Source organism: Molossus molossus, unplaced genomic scaffold, assembly GCF_014108415.1.
Source record: "Molossus molossus isolate mMolMol1 unplaced genomic scaffold, mMolMol1.p scaffold_m16_p_13, whole genome shotgun sequence".
Classification (NCBI taxonomy): Eukaryota; Metazoa; Chordata; class Mammalia; order Chiroptera; family Molossidae; genus Molossus; species Molossus molossus.
The window spans coordinates 59,735,108-59,761,551 of record NW_023425348.1 but is presented as its reverse complement, the minus strand read 5'-3'; the positions used below and the strand labels follow the sequence as shown (position 1 = coordinate 59,761,551).

Here is a 26,444-nt window from a genome sequence, read left to right as displayed (position 1 = left end):
TTGCTTTATTGATTCATTTGGTCATGATTAAACAACTCAGTAAGTAGCCCTAATAAATGCTTTGCAGTAATCAGAGGTGTTTATTATTTGAGCCAACAAGGACTTTATGGTCTTTAGCTTTTGACTTATAATTAAGGCCATCTCTAAGACAAACCAACTTTGATTTTATTACTGCAAAATGAAATAATAGTTACAAAGTTTTTTTCTACTAAGAATAAACTTCATTTTATTATTTATTGAATACTTTATTTCTTTCCACATATATTAAGTGTGAAAAATAATAGTACTACACTCATAATGATACTTAAATGAGATAATGAATGTAAACTACCCTAATATCTGATACATATTAGGTGCTCAGTAAATTGCAGCCATTATTATTATTCTTATTCAACAAATGTTTGTTGTGCAGCTATCATGTATAGAATGCTAATAGTGCTTATATTTAGAGGAAAGCGACTGAAGGCATATGCAAGTAATTAGAAAATGCTTTAGTAAGCTAAAAGTTCTAAGAATAATTACAAAGGTAAAGCTATGGGTTTTAAAGGAGAGAAAGATCACTGATATTTCCTGGAAATGAGAAAAGCTTTACAGATTCTAATCATAGACACTAGGAAGTCACCTGAAAGATTATCTTATCTAACCCTTCTAATATTTGGCATTCAGTTTATGCTTAAATATCTATAGTGAAAGGAATTCACTGTATTTTGAATTAGTCCATTATGTCCTGGATAGCTCTCATGGCTGTAAAGTTCTTTCTTGTATTCAGATGAATGGAAACTGACTCCTGGTTCCCTCTAACCATCTGTTCCAGTTCTGTTCATAGGCTATTATATAATGTTGAATCCTTCATGATAACCTATTGTGATCCTGAGTTTCAAATTCTTCAGTGATTTTGTCATATGTGACTTTAACTTATTTTATCACCTCATTGTTTTCTCCATAGGGGCTCAAGTGGTTGATTTATAGTCTCTAAGAATGGCGCCTGGATTTTGTAGAATGCAAAAGGGTGGGCAAAGTGTTACACATAAGGAGCTTGTTAACTAATAAAACCATCATGCTAGCTCCTGTTAAACCATATCTTAGCCATTCTGTACTTGTACATTTTGATTCTTAGACCCAAGTGTAGGACCTTCACTATTAACTTTCTTCTTATATTCGATCTATTTTCAGCCTGTTGGTTTTTTGTTTTTTTTTTTTTTAATTTGAGTTTTGTTATTTGTCATTGAATCTCTTAGCTTGTGTCATGAATGGATTTGAAAAATGTATATTCTTTAGCTTCTGGTAAGTCATTGAAAAACATGTTCACTAAGAAAGGGCCAAGCACCAAACCTTGTGGCAAAGTCACTAGAGATCTCCCTTCAAGTGATTGCTAAATCTCTGGGTATTGTATTTTATTTGGTTACTTATCTATTTCAATTTGCTATCAGCCACTCCACATTTTGCCATTTTATCCATCAGGGCAACATGAGAGCCTTGTAACTTTTTACCTCCAGGTTAGGATGTACAAATTTTATCTGGTCAAAAAGTCCAGTCAATTTAAGAATTCTTGCTGATTGTTTTTCATATGTATTGTAAGGTGGAAGTTTTATCAAGTAAGTTTCCTCAACAATAGTCTACCACCTCGTTAGATTAGTTTCAGTGTCACACTTTTATTGCATATAGTTGAACGTCTCTTTCTTTTTATGGAATTCCATGTAACTTTGGTGATAATCAGATTGCTCTTGTTTTTTATGTCGTTTCTAACTAATGATTGAGTGCTTACTCTGTGTCCTGCCCTGTGCTAATACATATACATATGTGTGTGTGTGTTTGTATTGATTTTAGAGATAGAGGAAGAGAAAGAGAGAAACATTAATCTGAGAAAGAAACATCCGTCAGCTGCCTCCTGCACACCCTCTACTGGGGATTGAGCCCACAAGCTGGGCATGTGCCCTGACCAGGAATTGAACTGACTTTTTGGTGCATAGGACTACACTCAGCCACTGATCCACACTGGCCAGGGCTGTGCTAAGCCTTTTACTTGTGTTATCTAGCTGTATCCTTAGTTTTCAAACAAATAAATCATATCCACATCCTCTCTGAAGTTTGTTTGTTTGTTTGTTTGTTTGTTTTATCCTCACCCGAGGACATTTTTCCATTTTTTGTTCAGATAGAGCGGGAGGGAGAGAGAGGAAGAGAGAGAGAGAGAAACATCGACGTGAAGGGACACATCGAGTGGCTGCCACCCGCACGACCAACCAGGGCCGGGGACAAACTGCAACTGAGGTACGTGCCCTTAGCGGGAACCGAACCCGGGTCTCTCTGTACCGCAGGCCGACGCTCCAACCGCTGAGCCAAACCGGCCAGGGCCTCTCTGAAGTTTTTAACAAGTACCTCAGTCTACACTAATTCCTCCTTTCTCCAGACTCAGCAATTGTCTTTAATACTCACCAGACATTTACTTCATGTTTTATATTTTCCTTACTGGATTGATTTTAAGTTCCCTCAGTTAGGGACTGTGTCTTATCACACAGACAGTAGTACTTTGTATTTTTTATCAACTTTGGTCCAGCATTTTGTACATAGTAATTTGCACATATGTATATTTGGTGATGAAATTAGAAATTTGTATGCATATTAATAATTAGATTAAATGTAGTCATAGAATCAGGATGCAGGTAGTAATGGAAAAAAAGGATGTCATTATGAATTATAAACCAGCTGATGCAACCAAAATAACATAAAAGATCCAAATGAATTAATTCTGCCCTATGTGACTAGACTTAACTAGAATTATAATCTAGCCCTGCATACTTTCTTTTGGGGTAGCCTAGAGGCCTTGGCCTGCTTGGTTTCTTCTAGTTCTTTGTCCAGAGCAGGCCTCTGTATCCATATTTTGATGTCAGTGCATTTTCTTGATTTTTAAAATATATAAAACTAATTTTTAAATTATATAAATAATATGTACACTTTGTAAAATATCTGTATAGCATGTAATAAATTTTGTGTGTATATTTCAACATACATAATACTCTTTAATTAATTGATTGATATTAAACACAAAACATAGCTCTCCATCTGAATTTTGTCTTTAAAAACATATTTTTGAGGTCTTTCTGCATAAGCACCTAGAGATCTACCTCATTTTATTTCATTGTGTAGATGTCCCATAATGTATTTGTGTGATACTTATTTTAAAGGAATTATAAATAGAACAAAATTATTTACCCAGCCAGACATGTACATTTCAGTTAGGAAGACAAACCACTTGAGACTTAAGCATGTCACAAGGACAATCTTAGTCTGTTCTTCCCTTTGAAAGGGCTTAATGTATTCTGAAACACTCTCATGTTGCCCAAATAGGTGATTAGAGAAAGTATTTTATGAAAGTATTGTGTGACGGCATGTATCTTATAAGTAATTTTATTAAGGAGGTTCATATTATCTAGTTTGTAATTAAAATTGTTATTCTTCGAGGGGCAGGAGGCAAGTAGCACATGGGTATATAGATTATAGAGTCTTACATAGTTAAAATTAACTTTTACATTATGGGTCTTCCAAAAATAAAAAATAATATGAATTGCTCACTTTTTCTAGCATGGGCTTCTAGAGTTGTTTTAAAAAACCAAACAAAACAATAATTGCTAGCTGGTATCTTATGTTAAAGATCGAAAGCTATCAATTTTTTAAAATTGATTTTTTTTTTTAAATTGATTTTTAGAGTGAGGGGAAAGGAAGGGAGAGAAACATCAATGTGAGAGAGAAACATTGATCAGCTGCCTCCTACACGCCCCTACTGGGGATTGAACCTGCAACCCAGGCATATGCCCTGACCAGGAATCGAACTGGCAACCTTTAGGTACATGGGATAATGCCCAACCCACGGAGCCACACCGGCCAGGGCTAACAGCTATACATTTTTTAAAGGCTTGCTTTTGGAAGATATTTTCACATAGCTTAATGTTTTGTTGTTAAAGGCATGGTGGAGTTAGTTCCTGCTTCAGATACCCTCAGGAAAATCCAAGTTGAATATGGTGTGACCGGATCCTTTAAAGATAAACCACTTGCAGAGTGGCTGAGGAAATATAATCCCTCTGAAGAGGAATATGAAAAGGTGATTAGCATGTCTCCTTATTCTAAATAACTTTGTTAAAAATGTATTACATAGGTTTTGAGTGTTTTTGTTTTCTAGCTCTGGTGTCAGTCATTTAGTCTAAGTTGTGAAATTAGTATCTTTCTCCAAGTAAAGAAAATAATATAAAAATAATATAAAAACAGAATGCATTTAATGGTAGGAATCTGAGTGAAACCAATGCTAAATTACCAAAAAAGCTTTTCAAATGTATTTAGAGGCCAGCAAAACAGTTATTTTTATAATTCAAAATGTTCTGTTTTACAAAGGTCTTGGGAAAACTTATGGAAATGAGTGGCTACATTGTGTGGTTATTAAGAGCAAGATTATGGGCCAGACTTTTGGGCTTGAATTCAGGTCCCAAGTCACTCACTAGCTATATACAGCATTGGAAAAATTGTTTAACCTCTTTGTGCCTTAGTGACATCTGCTGTAAAATGTTGTAGTATTTTTATGGTATTATAGTATATATTATGGTTATAAAAATAGTACTATAGGTTATTATGGGAATTAAATGAATTAATATATATAAAGTGTTACATAGACAGTTCTGTAACTGATAGCTATTATTATTGGAGGCATCAATTTTTTGTTTTAGTATACTTTTGTATTACTTAAGAGGAAAGAGAAGTCTCTTAGGACATAAGGCCTGTAATGATCGTAAATTGGCCTAAGGAAGACTCAAGAATACTTTCAATGGTGATTGATGTAAGAAGATCCCAGTTTTCATGTCATTTGTCTGCCTAGTTTATGTCAAATCGTTAATGCATCATATTTGCAGATAGAGATGTACAGATGCTATCTATTTACCTAAGAAAGTAAAGGATTTTGCTGGTCTTTCAAAATCTTCCTTTTCTTACTTTATGGTTTGGGGAAAGCAGTGCAGCAGAAGCCAATACTTGTTTATAGTAGTGCTGGCTTTTTAGTGATTCCGGGTAAGTTGTTTGACACAATATAATGGTCAGGTAACATACACTGAGTGCCTTTTATGCATTTGTCTCTTTTATTTGGGGAATATAATATAGTGGAGTTTCATTGTCTAGGTTTGAATCTTGGCTCTGCCACTTAACAATTATGTGATCTTGGACAAATAACCTCTCTGTGTTTTACTTTCATATGTAAAATGGCAATAATAGTACCTATGTCATTGGTTTGTTGTGAGATTTAAAATAAGTTAATGTATACATACATACATATATGCATACATGTACACACATGTACTGTGAATGTGTGTCTGTGGTGGGGGGGACAGAGAGAGAAAGTGCAGTGCCTGGTTTGTGATAAATGCTATGTGAACATTTGCTATCATCGTCACCATTGGTAATGATTTCTGGGGGATTTGGAATAAAATTAACCACATGGACATATAGAACCATATGACAGCTTTATTCAGAAATGTAGTATCTTGAGAATACACTAAATGATAAAATAATCATTGTATGGATCTTGCTGTATCTGTCTGTATAATATAATCCAAGAACAGCTAAAGTGTCCAGCTTTGAGAAATTTAACAGCTGACATATAATGAGTCACCAAATGAGCAACAAAATACATTCATTACATTATTGGATGTTTATTTTATTTATTTTTTCTTTATTGATTTTTAGAGAGAGGAAGGGAGAGGCAGAGAGAGATAGAAACATCAGTGAAAGAGAACATAGATTGGCTGCCTTCTGCATGCCCCCACTGGGGATCAGGCCCACAACCTGGGCATGTGCCCTGACCAGGAATCGAACCGGCAACCTGTTGACGCTCAACCACTGCACCACACCAGCCTGGGCCATTATTGGACGTTTAAAGATATAAACTGACTTTCTTTACACATGCCTTCTCTACAAGCCAAAAAAAAAAAAAAAAACCAAAACAGAAAAATACTCATTGTTTTCAGATTAATCTTTGTCTCAGTGTTACCACTTGTGGTAAGCAGCAGAGCCTGTGAGGAGCAGGGTTTCACAAACATGATACCCAACGGCAGTGCATACCCTACATAGGGCCTGGTAGCATCTCTGTCCATATTAAAGGACAAAGCTAGAGAGAGGGGGCAATCACCACTGTTAGAAGGGTGTTTTTGTTTTTGAATTGTCGAAAGGCTGGCTTTTGTTTTTGTTTTTACCATAATCCAATTTAGGGTCTGTTTAGAAAGTGGATTACAATAGTGATTTCAAAGATGGGTGAATTACATTAATCTTTGTAACTGCCTAAAATAACATTTTTCTAAAATAATTTTATATCTTTATTATAGATTTTAAAAATATTTTTTCCTAAAATTATTTAAATCTTTATTGTAGGCTTCTGAGAATTTTATCTATTCTTGTGCTGGATGCTGTGTAGCCACCTATGTTTTAGGCATCTGTGATCGACACAATGACAATATAATGCTTCGAAGCACAGGACACATGTTTCACATTGACTTTGGGAAGTTTTTGGGCCATGCACAGATGTTTGGTAGCTTCAAAAGGTACTAATACTGTTATTGTTGTTGCTGAAGAAGAGAGGCACTTCCAATTTCAAAAATTAATGTCTCAAGCCTCCCCCCTGCTTTTTTTTGCTGTTCTTTGCCTTGTAGCCCTTTTGAACATAAATGGGGAATGAAAAATGCCCTAAGAGATTACTTTACCACAAGAATGAAGTGTGTGTAACCTTTGCTGAAATGAATTTGGAGTATTTTATTTTGTCTAGCTAGTGGTACCTAATTGGAAATGTTCCCATTTGTATAATGTCAATGACTATAAAGTTTTTCTCTCTGTATGTTTGTAACTATAGTGATTTTTAATCTTTATTTGAGTGTGTAAATTTATAAATATCACCTGGGGAAAATTTTCATATATAAATTCTATTTGACTGATGAGATTAGATGATCACTTTGCTGAAAATGTGAATTTTTAAGAATTATGAAAATTCGAAACTGCCTGATACTGTTTCCAGATTGGAAATTGCTATGGCTCATATACTTTAGTTCAGTAACCATGTAATAGCAATAGCACTATTTGAACATCTTCTGTAAATAATACTTTATATGTACTTTCCTTTTAAATAGGGATCGGGCTCCTTTTGTGCTGACCTCTGACATGGCATATGTCATTAATGGGGGTGAAAAGCCCACCATTCGATTCCAGTTATTTGTGGACCTCTGCTGTCAGGCCTACAACTTGATAAGAAAGCAAACAAACCTCTTCCTTAACCTCCTTTCACTGGTAACACTTTTCTTTACAAGCATTTAATTAATTTTACATTAATGCTTCTGTATTTCAATAACTAATAAAAGTATATTGTGATTTTGGAATAAAACTTACTATAGTCTCAAATGTCAAATATTACCAACATATTTAAAAATTGCTGCGATTTGAAATGTGGCAGACACCATTTTTAGAAAATATAAAAAAAAAATAATGCTGGTAGATGTATTGCATCTTAATCTGGGTATGTTCAGATTGTGAGCAATCATTAAGCTATACACTTAAGGTTTCTGTACTTTTCTGGATGTATTTTAAGTAAAAACAAACCAAAAAAACCTCGCTATGATTATTGTGACAAATTAATATAAAAACAGAGTAACAACACTGGCTGGTTTGGCTCGGTGGTTAAGCGTTGGCCTGTGGTCCAGAGAGACCTGGGTTCGGTTCCCGCTAAGGGTGTGTACCTCGGTTGCAGTTTGTCCCCAGCCTTGGTTGGTCATGCAGGTGGCAGCCACTCAATGTGTCCCTTTCACTTTGATGTTTCTCTCTCTCTCCCCCTCCCACTCTGAACAAAAAATGGAAAAAAATGTCCTTGAGTGAGGATAAAAAAAAACCAGAGTAATAGATAAAAAATGTCTGGATTTTACAATTTACATTCCATAAACTGACTTTGTGACTTCTAACAATTGACTTCAATTTCCTCAATTTTTTTTTTTATTTATAAGAGAATCACTTAGATTTCTAGAACATAAACTCCTCAAAACTAGGATTGTTTTTGTTTACTTTAGTTCTAATTACCTGGACAACTTTTAGGGAAGAATGGGGAATAGCCTTTTAAAAAATTTAACTCGCGAACTTTTTTCCCTTTCTATAGATGATTCCCTCAGGGTTACCAGAACTTACAAATATTCAAGATTTGAAATATGTTAGAGATGCGCTTCAACCCCAAACTACAGATGCAGAAGCCACAATTTTCTTTACTAGGTAAGGCATGCTTACGTATATTAGATAAAGCACATACAGTTTAGCTTTGATTTGTCTTCCTTAGTATAAACAAATGCTATATATCAAAATTCTGATTTATAGGAAAAAAATTGATTCACAGTATTAGCAAATAGTAGGTTGTCAAAAGTTTACTGAATAAGTGTAAAGGATTTGCAACATTTAAAAAAATTAGTTTCTTTCTCTGAAAGCATGATCTCGTTTTTTTAGTATGATTTCAATGATAAAAATCCTATTTATGTCCAGCCAGTATGGCTCAGTGGTTGAGCGTCGACCCATATACCAGGAGGTTGCCAGTTCAATTCCCAGTCAGGACACATGCCCAGGTTGTGGGCCCAATCCCCAGTGTGGGGCATGCAGGAGTTGGCCAATCGATGTTCTCTCTCATTGAAGTTTCTATCTCTCCCTCTTCCTTCCTCTCTCAAATCAATAAAAGGAAAAAAACCAAAATAAAAAAAAAAAATCCTTTTTATGAACTATTTCTGTGAAGCATATTTTCTACAGTGCCAAATACGAGGTATGTTTTTCTTATCTGTTTTTAAAGATTCTACCATAATAATTTTCATGGATATCTTTTTTTTCTTTATTGATTTTTTTTTTTTTTTTTTTTAGAAAGGGAGAGGGAGATAGGAACATCAATGAGAAAGAACATCGATTGTCCACCTCCTGCATACCCCCACTGGGGATTTGGCTCACAACCTGGGCATGTTCCCTGACCTGGAATCGATCCAGTGACTTCTTGGTGCATGGGTCGACACTCAACCACTGATCTACACCGTCCGGGCTTATGGATACCTTAATTGCTTAAAACAGCAAACTGCAACACTGCTATAGTAAATTGTTATGGTGTAGTACTTGAAACATTTACTCCAATTGTATTTGAACTTGTCGTTATTGCTTTAAAAGCAAATATGTTCTAAATGTCTGGTGACCAGGTTGGTCACTGACTAGTGTGACTAGTGGTGTAACCACATACTACCATAGCGAGGGGAGCACATGAGCTCATGTTCTTTTCTCTCCTTTTTCTTTTGCCTTCTTCCTCTCAGTGGAGCAGAGGTAGAAGACATTGGACTGGACTTCCCTAGGCTCAAGAGTCTGGGCTGAATTGAATTGAAGGAAGCTGACTTTTGTATAGCCTTCCAAACTAATCCTGATAGTTTAGGTATTGTTGGATTTTGTTTTGTTTTTTTAAAGAAATTCATTGGCTCCTCTGGGTAAGGCTGTAAAGTAGGCATATATGAGTCTGCTTGATCTGCCATAACAAAATACCATAGATGAGGTGGCTTAAACAACAGAAATTTATTTTCTCATAATTCTAGAGGCTGGGAAGTCCAGGATCAAGGTATCAGCCAGTTTGCTTCCTGGTGAGGGCTCTAGCTAGCAGACTACTTGCCTTCTCTCTGTTTTCTCATGAAAGAGGCGGATAGAGCAACAGAGCATGAATTTTCTTGTCTCTTCTTATAAGGATACTAATCCTTTTGGATCAGGGCTCTACCCTTAACCTTAATTGCTAACCTACCCATTGGGGCTTTAACACATGCATTTTGGGAGACACAAACATTTAGTCCATAGCAAAGCAAAAATCTTTGGGTGAGGTTCTCTCACTTCTCTGTTTGAATCTCCTTTCTCTTTCTGGATTCCTTTATCCTGTTTCTGGGAGGTTTTGTTTCCTTTGCTTGCCTAAAATGTTTTCTGCCTTCCAAATTGATTTTTACCAAACTCCCCATCCTGTCAAAACTTCTTTTCTCAACTAAGGAAATTGTGATTATCTGAAGGACTCTGATACCAGATTCTACTCTTCTACCATTTGATAGAAGAGATTTTGAAAATTTGAATTACTGCCTTGGCTGGTGTTCTCAGTGGTTAGAGCTTGGACCTGCGGACCAAAGGGTCTCGGGTTTGATTCTTGATCACGGGCATGTGCCTGGGTTGCAGGTTTGATCCCTGGCCCTGGTTGGGGTTATGTGGGAGGCGACCAGTCCATGTCTCTCTCTCCCTTCCACTCTCTCTAAAAGCAATGGAAAAAGATCCTGGGTGAGGATTAACAAAAGAAAAAATTGAATTATTGTGGATGCTTCCTCCTATACCTGTTTAGTTGTCACCGCCCCCGTTTATTACAGGGGAATAAAAAAGTGAAGTCATCTTTTTGGCATTATATCAATCATCTTCTCTTGCTGAAAGTTTTAAATTAGTATTAGACCCCAGAAGACCCAAGAAATAAAAGCATCATTTCTTGGAGACAGTGGGATGGGATAGAATAGACTCTTATACTAAAATTTTGACTGTTGTATGTTTTGTTGGGGTGAGATGTATTTTAATGGGTTTTTGGCCTATAGAAGAAAGGAGTACTCAGCAGAGTGAGAATCTGCTTAATATATTAAATGGAATGAAAGTATTTTTTAATCTTTTATTATGTTAAAAGAATTAGTCATGTGTTCTCATGAACATTTACTCTTAACACATTTTCTGATTGTTTTGTAGGCTGATTGAATCAAGTTTGGGAAGCATTGCCACAAAGTTTAACTTCTTCATTCACAACCTTGCTCAACTGCGTTTTTCTGGTCTTCCTTCCAATGATGAGCCCATCCTTTCATTTTCACCCAAAACATATTCCTTTAGACAAGATGGTCGAATCAAGGAAGTCTCTGTTTTCACTTACCATAAGAAATACAACCCAGATAAACATTACGTAAGTTTGGTTTGATTTGTAGAGACTCATGTCTGCATTATTGTTCTTTCTTTCTTACTTCACTGACTCGGCTGAAGTTTCCAGCATTTGTTCTTCTCATAGTCCTTTCTATCACGGATGGCCCAAAAATAAATAAATGTACTTGGAGCATCCCTAATTGTTTTTTGGTATTTATTTCTTGGTAGATTTGCTCCAAAACCATGAGGGACAAATGATATTCTTCTTTTCAGAGACGAGACTAAAAGGGTAGCGCTTTTTCTTCTTCCTTATCTTCAATTCGTTCTTAATTTCAAAGGTAAAGCTTGCTTATTGTAACAAATTCAACCAATGTAGAAGCATATAAAGTAGAAGTCTAAGTTCTTACTCTACTCTTTAGGAATGATGAAGTATTACAACAAACACACACAAACATATAAAGTTTGTTTTTTAAAAATAGGGTCTTCGGTGTGCTCCTCCCACTATAGTATAGCATTATCATATATATATATATTTTTTTATCCTCACCCGAGGACATTTTTCCATTTTTTGTTCAGATAGAGCGGGAGGGAGAGAGAGGAAGAGAGAGAGAGAGAAACATTGATGTGAAGGGACACATCGAGTGGCTGCCACCTGCACGACCAACCAGGGCCGGGGACAAACTGCAACCGAGGTACGTGCCCTTAGCGGGAACCTAACCCAGGTCTCTCTGAACCGCAGGCCGATGCTCCAACCGCTGAGCCAAACCAGCCAGGGCTAGCATTATCATAATTTTTGCTGTCATTTTTCACCCTTTTGATAATATTTTTGTTGCATAATACTTTGCAGTACTGTCAATCTTTACATTTTTGACAAACTGATAAATTTTAGAAAGTGACTTTACTATTATTTTAATTTTCACCTATTTTATTATTAGTAAATTTTTATAGGTTTACTGATCATTTTATCCTAACACCATTTTATTGAGTCGTCCATTTTCCCCCCAATGATTTATTATGCCTCCTTTATTATTATTTTTGTCTTTATTAATTTGAGAGAGAGAGGGAGGGAGAGAGAGAAATATCAGTGAGAGAACATCAATTGGCCACCTCCTACATGCCCTCCACTGGGGATTGGACCCACAACCTGGGCATGTGCCCTGACCAGGAATCAAACCTGTGACCTCTTGGTGCATGGAACGACGCTCAACCGTTGAGCCACACTAGCCGGGCTATTATGCCACCTTTAAATACACTAAGTTTATACCTATTCCTGAATTTATTTCTTCTGTAGATATATCTGACTCTGCACCAGTATTTTGCTCTTTAAAGAACTGTGACTTTATAATAGTTTAAACAGCTAGTAAGATAAGTTTTCCCTCATACCCCAGCTAACATAAATTTTGCCTTTTGTCTTATTTACTCTCTTAAATGAACTTAATATTTTCATTGGGAATGTACTACATTTATAAATTTGGGAAGTACATTTATTTGATTTAATCCTGGATATAGGACGACTTGCACTTTCCAGTTCTTATTTCTATATTGCTCAATGGTTAAGATCACTTTTAAAATATAGATAGATGTACTATAAATATAAGTTTTATATTTGCTATTTTCTATTGGTGACATATATATCGATAAGTTAAAAGCACTTTGATTATATATAACAAGCTGTAAATTTTCTTTCTGTCAGGAAAAGTTTTATTATGAATCTAATGTGTTTGGGTGTGATTTCTTCAGGTTTATGTAGTCCGAATTTTGAGGGAAGGACAGCTTGAGCCATCATTTGTGTTCCGGACATTTGACGAATTTCAGGAACTTCACAACAAACTCAGTATTATTTTTCCACTTTGGAAGTTACCAGGGTATGTTCCCATTTATGTACATTAATCCTTTTTTTATAGAAAATAATTTATTATTAAGTGTAGGTTGAAAGTTTTGTGTTAATACTTAGTAAGATACTATGGACCATGGGTGACTTATTTTCCTTTGTATCACAAGGGCCTAGTGCAGTACTAGACTCAGATAAGGAACTATAAGTTGTTGATGAATGAGTTAATGACTAAATGATCAAGATCTTAAATTTTGTGATTTTACAGTTTTCTCATTTTAGTTGAAGCTTTAAATTTGTTGTTTCTACCATAGTAAGCAATACAAGATAAGACTTTGGAATCTTGGTTTTACAAAAAAAAAGATTTTAGCCCTGGCTTGTTTGGCTCAGCAGTTAGAGTATCAAGAGTCCCAGGTTTGATTCCAGCCAAGGGCATGTACCTTGGTTACGGTTCGTCCCCGCCCCATTTGGGGTCATGCGGGTGCAACCAGTCAATGTGTCTGTCTCACATTGATGTCTCTCTCCACGCCCCCCTCCCCCCTGAAGATAAATGTAAAAATATCCTCGGGTGAGGGTTAAAAAAACAGGAACTTGAAAAAATTAAAAAACATTTTAAATCACTGCAGAAATAATCTATTATGATCATACTGAGCTCCTCTGAATAATAAAAAGCTTAGGCATTGAGATTGTTCATCAGAATCTTACTGCTTAGTTTTGTATCTGATGCCCTTTAGAGATAGACCCTCAGTTTTAATGTAGCTGGTGACCAGCAGATTTCCTATGTCAAGTTGCTCATATTCTTCTCAGTCTAAATTTTAAAAGTAAAGAGACAGTAAAATAGGTATCAGAGTTTATTTCCATGCGCATTCTCATTTTCCCACTACCACCAAAATAAGCAGAGTTAAGATTACCTTGATTTGGGCCCTTTGTCATTTGTGGATTTTACTGTTATCTACAACAGCTGTGGCTGGTTAATGATTATTTTGAAGGATAAGATCTGCATAAAATATCTGTGAATGGTTAATCTTGAGAAGAAAATAAGTTTAAAATATAGCAAATTAGCAAAACCATGTACTTTTTTGTACCAGGGTTCATAAAAGGATAATGGATACTTGAACTGTTTCATCTCCAGTACTTTGAAGAGAAATCACAACATTTACTTTATAGTGGATTAAGACTCCAGTTTATATTTAAGTATATGAAAAAGTGTATTTCTAAGTAAATATTGTACTTGATTCTATAAATACTTTCAGATGAAATAATTTAAATTTCACTTATTGTTTCTTTTTTCTTTTGTAGCTTTCCTAATAGGATGGTTCTAGGAAGAACACACATAAAAGATGTAGCAGCCAAAAGAAAAATTGAGTTAAACAGTTATTTACAGAGTTTGATGAGTGCTTCAATGGATGTAGCAGAGGTGACTGTCCTATCTGAAAAAATAACATACTATGTTTTGTGCTACATAATACATAATATTTACACTAATTGATCTTTTTTGCTCTTCTATCTTAGTGTGATCTTGTTTGTACTTTTTTTCACCCTTTACTTCGTGATGAGAAAGCTGAAGGAATAGCTAGGTCTGCAGGTAAGATTATTTTTTTCCTCTTTATATGATAGATTATGGCTTCCCTATGGCCTGCCAGTCTGTAACTAATCAGTGGATGTGGTAGAGTGACAGTGGGGTTGCTGGCTGTGGGCCAGTGAGAAGAGAGGAGGAATTCTTTCTAAGCTAGTCTATTTCTAGATAAACATAGTTTTTCCAATAGAATGTGATTACTAAAGAAATATATATCCAGTAGTCTGCCAGGTCCTTTACCTTTTTTTTATTGCACGTGTGATGGTCCTGGAGTTAAAGCAAAAAATTTTTTGTGCCTTGAAGCAAGATAAAATAAAAATGAACATATTTATATTTTCAGATGTGTGTCCCTTCAGTCCTACTCCAGGCCAAATAGGAGGATCAGTGAAATTATCTGTCTCTTACCGAAATGGGACTCTTTTCATCATGGTGATGCACATCAAAGACCTTGTGAGTAATTACAAACAATGGTTATTGTAGAGGAAACCCAGATCTTGGTAGGAAACATTACTGTAAAAGGAATGCTTTTCTTTGTAGGTTACTGAAGATGGGGCTGACCCAAATCCATATGTCAAAACTTACCTACTTCCAGATCCCCACAAAACATCCAAACGTAAAACCAAAATTTCACGAAAAACTAGGAACCCAACATTCAATGAAATGGTAAGTTAAAATCATTTCTAAAAGTTTCCTAGATTTGTTGTTTGGAGATTGTAAATTTCAAATACTTTAAATTATTTAGGTATTAGTTGTACTAGTAAAGCAATCAATAGCTGTCCAATGGTATTTAACAAAGTGATGCAGAATTGAACCCTCAGTCATAGACCGTAAGGTTTTAAGAAGGTCTTAGGGACCATTATTCAGTTACCCTTTTAGTGCTCATACCCCTTTTACAGCATTTTCAAAACAGGATGTTCAGTCTGTGCTGAAATACTTCCAGGCAATCTAGTTTGTTTTGGGCAGCTCCAACTCATAGATTACAGTTGTCGCTTGCCACTTTGCGCTTCAACTTTCGCGGCTTCACTCTATCTTGGTTTTTTTCTTTTCTTTTATCCTCACCCGAGGATATTTTCCCATTTTTTGTTAAGACAGAGTGGGGGGGGGCATCAACGTGAAAGGTACATATTGAGTGACTGGACCCGCACAACCCAACCAGGGCCGGGGACAAACTGCAACTGAGGTATATGCCCTTAGCAGGAACCGAGCCCGGATCTCTCTAGACTGCAGGCCGATGCTCTAACCGCTGAACCAAACCAGCCAGAGCTCTATCTCGGTTTTTGAAGCTTCAAAGTGGCGAGGGATGACTGTGTGTAAATAAAGTATCCTACTTGGCGGACAGTCATTTATCGTGGTAGAGTCTGGAATTGATTAACCGCAATAAAAGAGGGCAGACTGTATTTTTTTTTTTTTATCCTCACCCGAGGACATTTTTCGATATTTTGTTCAGATAGAGTGGGAGGGAGAGAGAGAAACATCGACATGAAAGGGACACATTGAGTGGTTGTCACCCGCACGACCCAACCAGGGCTGGGGACAAACTGCAACCAAGGTACGTGCTCTTAGTGGGAACCGAACCCGGGTCTCTCTGGACTGCAGGCCGACGCTCTAACCGCTAAGCCAAACCGTCCAGGTCCGGACTGTGTTTTTTTATACTGAGCTGAAATCTTCCCTCCCTATAGTTTGTACCTGTGGGTCTCAGTTGTTCTTCCTAGAACCACACAGAATTATTGTTTTCCTCCTACATGCCAGCCTTTCAAATAATTGAAGTTTAAATGCTTTTTCTGTTAATACTTCTAAAATATCTTCATTACCTTTATCTTTGCTTGATAGGATGTAGTTTCAAAACTATCCTCCTCCTAATTTGTTTTATTCTGTCACAACCCTCTTGAAATAGAGTGCTCCAAACTGAAAGCAGCAGGCAGGGCCTGGACTGAACTGGCAAAACTGTGACTGCTCAGCTACTCACGGTCAACTTACAGACTTCCTCATCTGCTAAAACCCACTAATTCTTAGTCAGCTGCTTCTTTAGGATAAACACAACATTATTTGTGCACATTAACATTATATCCACACAAAAATGTCAGGATAGAAATTTGAAAGCAAAGAGTTCTGAACTTTCATCAAGATTATAAATGTATTAAAACTTTAGAATATCCTTTCAGCCCATTAAACACATATAAAATGTGCCGGCTGGTGTGGCTCAGTGGATTGAGCATCGTCCCATGGACTGAGTGGTCCTGGTTCAATTCCCAGTCAGAGCTTAGGCCCTGGTTGCAAGCTTGATCCCCAGTGAGGGGCATGCAGTAGGTAGCCAATAGATGTTTCTCTTACACTGATGTTTCTGTCTCTCTCTAAAAAATCAATAAAAACATATATATATATATTAAAAGCAGTATTGGCTATTTTCTAGTTAGTGTTGTGCTTTCAATAAAATGAAATGGGTCAGTTTTTTAGTTCTTAGAGTCAAACAATGAAAAAGGACTAGACTAGGGAATATGTTTCTCATTGTGAAACTTTCTTGAAAAATAAAAATTCTAAGTGTTGAATGTATTTGAAAGAGAGTAGCTTTTCAGTACTCCAGATTTGCTGTTAACTACTTTTGTAGTTGGTGAGTTTGCACTGGATTATAGATAATCAGAAATTATCATTTCATTGTATATAAAATCCAACAGAAAAAGACCAAAAAGAAAAAAGAAAATTTTAATCCCTCTTTTTTGTTTTGTTAATCCTCACCTGAGCATTTTTTTTTTCCATTGACTTTTTAAAAATGTGTTTTTATTGATTTTAGAGAGAGGGTAAGGGGGAAGGAGAGAGAGAGAAACATCTATGAGAGAGAAACATCATTTGGCTGCCTCTTGCACACCCCTTACTGGGGATTGAGCCTGCACCCCTGGCATGTGCTCTGAAAAGGAATCAAACCAGTGACCTCTTGGTGCATGGGATAACACTCAGTCCACTGGGCCACACCTGTAGGCTTTCCATTGATTTTTAGAGAGAGTGGAAGGGAAAGGGGGTGAGGGGGTGAGGGAGGGAGGGAGGAAGGGAGCGGGGGAGGGAGGGAGGGAGGGAAAGAAACATTGATGTGAGAGAGACCCATCCAATTGCCTCCTGCACATGCCCCAACTGGGGCTAGGAATCAAGCCCAAGACCCTTTGGTGCTTGGGCTGATGCTCTAACCACTGGGTGACACCAGCCAGGGCCCTCATCTTTTGTAAAATTATAATTATGCTGTCTCAACTTCCTTCTATTCTCTTTTTCCCAGCTATTAGATCATCTTAGTGCATGCTGCCTTATAATTTATTTTCCCTTCCCTATACCTCTATCTCAGAAAAACCATGGTTTTAGTTTTAAGTCATAATAACTTTCTACTTTGTACATTTCTATATCAGGCTCTCAGATGGCTGATAATACAATTCAGGACTCCTGAATTACAAAATGTGCACCTAAAGCATGGGACAGATTCCACCAGTTGTGTCATAATCATTGTCATGAATTATAGTCACTCTTTGATCTCACTTATGTTGTTACTTAAAATAATCCAAGAAACAAATACATAATTTGTAACTTTTGTTTTCTTTTTGCCTTTGCTGTAGCTTGTGTACAATGGATATAGCAAAGAAACCCTAAGACAGAGAGAACTTCAACTAAGTGTTCTCAGTGCAGAATCTCTGCGGGAAAATTTTTTCTTGGGTGGAATAACCTTGCCTTTGAAAGATTTCAACTTGAGCAAAGAGACGGTTAAGTGGTACCAGCTGACTGCAGCAACCTATTTGTAAGCTAGTGAATTTCTGAGCTTTGGAAGTAAGAATAGTTGTAACTATGTGGATACACGCACATACACACGTACACACGCTACACTTGAAAACTTTGTATAGTATTTTTATACTTGTTCAGAAATTATAAAGTAAATGTACTTGCTACATTTCAACACACATGTTGGACCAACAGTCACATAACTTTTATGAATTTGTTGAAACCATTGCCGTTTTAAAGTCATTATATAGAATGTTACAGACCCTAAACTTAATATATAACAAGTCTGAAAAAGACTTGAACAATTTAATCCTCTCAAGTAATTCAGAGTAATAGCTTTAGTTTGGTTTGTTTTTCATTGTTTCTTACACAGACACGGTTTGTTTTCCTGTTTTGCACCTTCTACAGCCTTTACCACTGTGCATGTTTGCAAACACCAAAGGAAAGGAAAGGTGCAGGACGTTACCGTAAAATGCAGCTGCTATTCACAGGGTGGAAAAGCAAAGCACAAACTATAGATATGTTAAGAACTACTAAGTAGTTTATAGACCTAGGAGGAAATAATATTGCTTTCTATTTTCATGTCTTTAAAGCCTTTTTCAGAATTAAGTGCCAATTACTGAAGTTGTAAATAATGGTGCCTTAACTTCACATGCTTACCTGGTACTTCATTCTGATTATTTTTCCTGGCTAGATAAATAGTAAGTAGTTTTCACTCAAGACAAGGAATTATTTACATTTACTGCTGTTTTTCCCACAGAAAGATCATTTTCTCTACTTCTGATATATGACTTCGTTATTTAAAGTCAGCCATTTGATTTTTGTTTTTGTTATCTGTTTATTGAATGAGATTCATCAATGTAGCTGTACACTAAATTACATCATTCCATTATAGTTCTACATTTATTCCCAGGAGTGAGAGTTGAAGTTTGGTAGTTTCACTTCCATATATCTGTATGTTACTCCCTCATTAAATGAGTGAAAATTGTTTACCCATGTACTCATTCCTGTTTTGTAGAACTCCAGTGAGCAGGGCAGACTCTTCACAGGCCCAGGACAAGAATTCTGGGGTCTAGACTGAATTTTAATGTAGATTTTTATGGCAAAGTTGGTCTCGTAGACTGTCTTACATTTGTAAACATTGTACATTCAAAAATTCTTTTCCTTAATATAATGTGACTTCGAATCATAAGGGACATGATTGAAATTATTTACAGTAATCATTAAGAATAAGATTCATTTTTATTAGTTAATCAACTTCACGCTCAGTGTTGTGTTTAGTTTGGATAAATATGTATATATAATATTCTCATGGCTAAAATAGAAATTCACTTTTTAGGTGATAATAGAGATTGTAACAATCTGGGTGCTGTGAAATAACTGACAAAATATGCAATATAGAATACCAAGAAAGAAAGGACAGTTTGCAATTCAGTTGTCCAGAACAGAATTTTTATGAACTGTGCAAATGTTTAATGTACATGGTGATACCTGCAGAGCAGAAGTAGATGAGTTGAGGATATATCAGTGGGACAGGCTAAAAAAAAAAAAAAAAACTTGAAATTTTTGGTGCCTAACACTAATGGTCCATTTGTAGAAAACCCCATGAGTATGATATATGAATGTCTTTTTTTTTAATGTTAAAATCTGTCATCTATTTAATACAATAATTAAAATACAGATCAAAGCACCACCATTTATTTTCCTTTTCCTTTTCCTACTGTTAACAGTTTCTTCAACTATGTAAGTAACTTTATAAATGTACAGAAGAAATAGTAGATATTTTCACTTAAGCTTTTGAGACCTAATCCATTCCACAAGTTGTCACTTAGCCATTGTAAAAGTACAGTTTTGGTAAAAGGTCATTGTTAACTGAACTCAATATATATTGTCTACTTGCAGTTAATTACTGCAGTGTTTCTTAGCACAAATAATAGAGCTAGAAAATGTGATGTCCCTTTTCTATTACAAGAAATCTGGATTCTTATCTAAAAGTGTATATTAGGATTAATATTGTATAGTTAACTAGAGTTCAGAGCAAGTGGTAATGTTTTCTCTTAATTTAAGTCGTTTTGTGCTTGCTTTGGTCATTAAAACACCACACACACACTTTACATATATTTTAATATAAGTTATATCTTTGTGAAATGCTAATCTTCAGCCCTTACCAAAAATAAAAAATAAAAAAATAAGGGGACAGAGGCACCTCTTTAAAGGCACTAGTACTATCAATAGATTTTAAATCATTTGGGTTTTTTTTTCAAGTAAATCAAAGAGAAGTTTAAACAAACCGGCCAAGACACTAATTTTATGTATAATCACATTTTATTTCTATCTTTATGGAGTAAAAATAATTACACACTATATAAGTCCCACACCAGAAAAAATTCTTTCCTCTGAAAGTGTTTTGGGATTTGAAAATAATAGTTTACTCCCAGAACCTCGTTTTCTCTACTGAGGAACCTAATGTAGAACTTGCACTGATGTTTTTATTACTGCCTTATAAGAATGAATAGGTATCTAAATGTTAAGGCATGTATGATCTTTGATAAAGTATTCTTTTCAAATTAAAGTTGAATAAAAGTTTCAATATCTTGCCTTAAGTTGGTTAACCATTCTTTTCTAGGATTCAGGTATTGTGGCATTTAAAAAATAAAACATTCAATTTTGATACTTAGTTTTCAGATCAAAAAGGACTAAAGCCACACTACTATAATGTATAGATTGATTTACATGCTGTTTGGCTAGCAGTGCAAATATGAATGAATATGGCAATTAGTCTGATTTATAAGAACCAAATACTTTAATTATATTAAGGTAGTGAGTAAAGATGTATAATATTTTTTATTAATACTTTGAATATATTCAGTGGATTGGATGTGACTTCATAACTGTACTACAATTTTATTAAAATATTTCTGGAATAAAGGAACTCCTCTCCTATCATTTCTTTCCTCGTCAACATATTAATGTTTTTGGTTCCAAACTTTGAGCTCACAGTTGCTATTCTTTGCATTGTACCCAGGAGTTTGTTAGGTTCAAATAATACTGAATTTCAGAACTGACCTGTTAGTTGCCCCGTAGGATGTTTAAATATAGTGTGTCTGATTTCTAAGTGTGGTTCTTTGAAGGTCTGGATTGCCACTTGCCTAGAGCCCCATCACCATTTCATAGAATTTAAATGCTTCTGTGAGTATGGTCCCTGGCCTTTGGTAGTTTATTTAAATATTAAATAGTGTAGTAACAGCCATGTTATAGACATATCTATACAACAGGGAAATGTAGATTCTTCTAATCCATACCATAACATGTAAAAGGGCCCAGAGACTATGAAGAGCAACAACTTAACAATTACAGCCAGGGTTTTTTTGGTGATAAATTCAGTTTCTGTCAGAAAAGAAAACCTACTTTATTTCACCCCTACTCTTTCGAAACACTTTATCAGGCAAATTTTAGACATATACAAAATTAGACAACAGTATAGTGAACTCCATGAATTAATCTGTCATACCCCTATAACAATTAATACCTTAGGTCTAGTCTTATTTGATCTATATTAATTAGGATGTGCCTAGGATATGTGTCATTTTTTTTCTATTTAGAATTCTTAAATCTATGCATCAGTAATTTCATTTCTGAATAACTTACCATGACTTCTCTAATTAACTGCTTCTCTCTTCAACTGTTTATCCATAGAGTTTTACTTATTTTTTTAATTAAAAAAAATTTTTTTCCCCTTTATTTATTTTACAGAGAGAGGAAATGAGAGGGAGAGAGAGAGAGAAACATCGATGAGAGAGAACATCCACTGGCCACCTCTGGCATGCCCCCACTGGGGATCAGGCCTACAACCCAGGCATGTGTCCTGACTGGGAATCGAACCGGCCACCTCTTGATGCATGGGTCGACACTCAACCACTGAGCACACTAGCCAGACCATCCATTGAGTTTTAAATATTGGTGGTTGTATTTTTCTTTCCTTTTCTTTTGTTTTATTTTTCATTTCTAGAATAACTTTTTTTTTTTTCTTTGAATCATGATCCAGAAAAGACTCACAAGACTGACAAGATCAATGGGGAAGGAATAGTTTTTTTCCACAAAGGACAATTAACCACATTCAGAGGAATGAAGTAGGACTCTTACAACATGGAAATTAGTTCAAAATGGATCAAAGACCTAACCATAACTAAAATTATAAAACTTAGGAGAAAACAGGTGTACTTCTTTGTAACGGATAGCACAAGGGTTTCTTAAGCATGACACAGAAAGCACAAGCGCCATAGCCAGTGTGGCTTCGTTGGTTGCAATATTGTTCTATACACCAAGGGGCGGTAGGTTCAGTTCCCAGTGGGGAAACATGCGCAGGTTGCAGGTTTGATCCCTGGTCAGGTTGTGTGTGGGAGGTGGCTGATCGATGTTTCTCTCACATTGAGGTTTCTTTCTCCTCTCTAAAATACATATTTTGTTAAAAATTAAAGCACAAACAACAACAAAAAATAAATTGGGTTGCATCGAAATTAAAATATTTTGTGCATTAAAAGACACTATTAATAAAGTAAAAAGACAACTCAGGATGGGAGAGAATAGTCACAAATCATATATCTGATAAGGGCCTGGTATCCAGAATACATAAAGAACTCTTAAAACTCAACAAAAAGCCAAATCCATTTATAAATGGGCAAATGACTGAATAATCTAAAATGGTCAATCACATTAAGATGCTCAACCTCATTAGTCATTAGGGAAATACAAACCAAAATTACAGTGAGTTACTAATTCACACCCACTGGGATAGCGAGAATAAAAAGTGAGGATGTAGAGAAATTGGAGGCCTCATGTATTGCTGGTGGGAATGTAAAACTGCTGCTGCTGTGGAAACAGTTTGGCAGTTCTCAAAAAGTTAAACAGTTACTCTATGACCCAGCAATTCATAAAGTCTGTGTGTGTACACACACATCAAGGAGAATTGAGAACAGGGACTTAAATACTTGTACACACATGTTCATAGCATTATTCATAATGGCCAAAAAGTATAAATCAAATTTCTATTGATCGATGCACAGAGTGTGATATATCCATACAATGCAATATCATTCATGTGCATGTACTAAACAACACTGAATTATACACTTTGAAATGGTTAAAATAGCAAATTTTGTGGTATGTAAATTTTAACTAAACAATTTTAAAGGCTATACAATTTTTTAAAACTTAACACAGAATCTCTAATAAGCAATTGTGTGTTGTTGTTTTTTATCCTCACCCTAGGACATTTTTCCATATTTTGTTCAGATAGAGTGGGAGGCAGAGAGAGAGAAACATAGACATGAAAGGGACACATTGAGAGGCTGCCACCCGCACAACCCAACCAGGGTCGGGGACAAACTGCAACCAAAGTACGTGCCCTTAGTGGGAACTGAACCCGGGTGTCTCTGGACCACAGGATGACACTCTAACCGCTGAGCCAAACCAGCCAGGGCTAATAAGCAATTGTGTTAACAGTGACTTTTTTTTTTTTAGAAAGTAAAATAATTTACCCCGTTTTTGTTTAAAAAATCAGAAGGTTCCAATTTATGAAAGTTCTCAAACAAAAAAACAAAACAAAACATGCCACATATAAAGGCAATAGGGCCTGGCTTAATAAACACCATTTGATTAAAATTCAACACACTTAACTACATATTTTATCTTTGGTATAATTGATACATATGTAACCAGATAAAGTGAATTAAAAACTTGCCCTGGCCGGTTTGGCTCAGCGGTTAGAGCGTCAGCCTGCGGTCCACAGAGACCCGGGTTCGGTTCCCGCTAAGGGCATGTACCTTGGCTGCAGTTTGTCCCACGCCCTGGTTGGGTCGTGTGGGTGGCAGCCACTTGATGTGTCCCTTTCACATCGATGTTTCTCTCTCTTCCTCTCTCTCCTTCCCGCCCTATCTGAGTAAAAAATGGAAAAATGTCCTCGGGTGAGGATAAAAAATAAAATAAAAATAAAAACTAGTGGAGCCCTGGCCAGTTTGGCTCAGCGGTTGATCCTCGGCCTGCAGACCAGAGGGTTCTGGGTTCGGTTTCCGCTAGGGGCACGTACCACACCCCTACACCAAAAAAATTAGTGGAGGGTTTAAACATGACTGAAAAAAAAGAAACCTTGAAATAATAGTTATATTTTCTATCCCATGAATAAATATTTGAGTCAATATTCCTATACCCTTATTAGAAAAGTTGTATGGTCTTTCTTAACAACTGATTTTTTAAAAACCAAAATGGTATTCTCAAAACAACCCAGTACTGGTGTTGGTTACATCATTGACATCCCTCATTCTTTCCACTAGAAGACATAATGGATGTCAAGGGGCTGAGGGCAGATCATTTCAGCAATGCTTAAGAAACTCGTGTGACCCAAATCAGACAGATGTACTGTAATCTAGGACTAGATTGTTGGATCTTACTCTTCCCACTATCTTCTACTGCCTCCTGAAATCAAGTTTGTAGTCTAGACATCTTCAAATGGGGAATGAATTACTTAGGTTCATGAGTACCTAACTTTCCTGCCTGCCAGGCCCAGTTCTGGGTGCTAGAGGTAAAAGCAATGAATAGTCTACCCTCAAACTTGGAATTTTATTGGAGGCTGACAACCAAACAAGCAACTAGAAAGGAAAATGCCAGGTTCATGTGCTATGAAGATACTCAGGATATTCTATTGGAAAGGAGGAACACTACATTACATGGTTTTCCTCAGGGAAGGCTTCTCTGATGACATCCAGGTCAAGGCTTCGGATTTTCTAAATGCACTGAGAAAGGGTAGAAGGGTTGTACTTGGCAGAGGAGTAATAAATTATGACAACATTTTTCTTTATTGATTTTAGAGAGGGAGAGAGATCGATTTGTTGTTCCATTTATTCATGCATTCATTGGTGGATTCTTGTATTTGCCCTGACGGGGGATTAAACCTGAAACCTTGGTCTATGGGGATAGTTCACTAGCCAACTGAGCTACCCCAATGGCCTGATTTATATTTTTAAAAGATCACTGTGACTACTAGGTAAGAATGGGTTGTATATGTTTGTGGTGGGGATATGAGTAAAAGCACAAATAGTTGGGATACCACACCGAGTTGGCCAGATAAGAGCTGGTGGTAGCTCTCATCTTGGATTGAGGGTAGTAGTGGAAATGGAGAGAAGTGAACGTCTTCGTGATATAGTTTTGTGGTAGAACTGAGATGACTCTAATGGGAATTAGAAAGGAAAAACAGACTCAAAGGTTTGTGGTTTGAGCAAATGGGTAGTGTTTAACTGAAATTAAGGGCTGGGGATTGGAAATTGGAGCCATGTTAAAACCTATTCCTGGGCTAAAGATGTAAATTTGGCTAACCATAAGAATGCATCTTGTCTAGGTAAAAACAGATTCCTCAATGTGAATAAAATTCTTAATGCTTTGAAAAAAGTTACTAAACAAATAGTCACAGGTTGAAAGAGTGGGGCTGGATGTTTCACTACCTAGAGTTTCTTTCAAAGTCTCATCAGTTACTTCAAACTTGAGAGTCGTTTACTGAACTGAATGACCTCCCTCCTTTCCAGGGCCATTCGTTGCTTTAAAACGTCCCTTCATTTGCTCAATTTTCAACACATTCGCCGGATGCCAGCTCTGACTCAGTCTTAAGAGCTTCATGGCGGTTCCCTTTGGCCAGGAAGTTCAAACGCCTCATTCATTCATTCTCTCACCCTACACTCTTCCCTACACCCAGCTCCTCCTGCCTTTGCAATCCTGTTCCCAAAGCGCTTCCCGGTTCAACTCGCTCGCTGGGGCACACGCTTCACCAGGCTCTGCCCACCCATTACATTCATTACTTCCAGTGTGGCATTGATCACCATGGTATTGTACCTGAGAATTTATGAAGGGCAGGGACAGCCTTTGAGGTGTCTAGTGCCAAGATAAGGACGACGTTGGTGAAAGAACGAACAACTAGTTGTGCGTGGCTGAACTTCAGGCTCCCAAATCAGCGGAGGGCCGGGGCGCAGATAACGGGCCTTTCCTAGCGCGGGGACTAAGTCCACCAACCCCTGCAGCTGTCTCTGCGTCACGCCCTCTCTCTTTCCGGCTTCGAACCTGCACCACCCTGGCGCGGCAGCACCTTCGGACGCACCCAGTCCCGGCTGGAGGCGGGCTTACTGCCCGCTCTGCCCGCAGCCCTGCGAAGACCGGTGCATGCCGGGATGTGTAGTCCTGTGGACGGACGATCCACTACCCCATTGCAATGCATTTCGGCGTCTGTAGTTACGCGGAAGCCGAGGGCTACGCCGCGTAGCCCCGCCTCCAACGGGCGAGGAAGCGGGGACGTGTGAGGTCACT

General features: G+C 36.8%; 1 protein-coding gene across 5 annotated transcripts in view; it reads left to right on the top strand.

Annotated features, from left to right (window-relative positions):
- PIK3C2A (phosphatidylinositol-4-phosphate 3-kinase catalytic subunit type 2 alpha) overlaps positions 1-19,691 on the top strand; it is a 121,668-nt gene extending 101,977 nt beyond the window's left edge. The window contains exons 23-33 of one of the 5 annotated variants that reach the window (XM_036260136.1): positions 3,960-4,096; positions 6,403-6,572; positions 7,152-7,308; positions 8,165-8,274; positions 10,774-10,981; positions 12,679-12,803; positions 14,069-14,186; positions 14,282-14,354; positions 14,686-14,795; positions 14,883-15,008; positions 17,939-19,691. In XM_036260136.1, the coding sequence (XP_036116029.1) occupies positions 3,960-4,096; positions 6,403-6,572; positions 7,152-7,308; positions 8,165-8,274; positions 10,774-10,981; positions 12,679-12,803; positions 14,069-14,186; positions 14,282-14,354; positions 14,686-14,795; positions 14,883-15,008; positions 17,939-18,121 (1,517 nt within the window). In that variant the 3' untranslated portion in view covers positions 18,122-19,691. Of the gene's footprint in view, positions 1-3,959; positions 4,097-6,402; positions 6,573-7,151; positions 7,309-8,164; positions 8,275-8,728; positions 8,810-9,338; positions 9,455-10,773; positions 10,982-11,166; positions 11,286-12,678; positions 12,804-14,068; positions 14,187-14,281; positions 14,355-14,685; positions 14,796-14,882; positions 15,009-17,938 lie in introns of those variants that run through there. The other 4 variants (XR_004959341.1, XM_036260137.1, XM_036260139.1 and 1 more) reach the window with 4 other exon arrangements.
- The last annotated feature ends 6,753 nt before the right edge of the window (positions 19,692-26,444 follow it).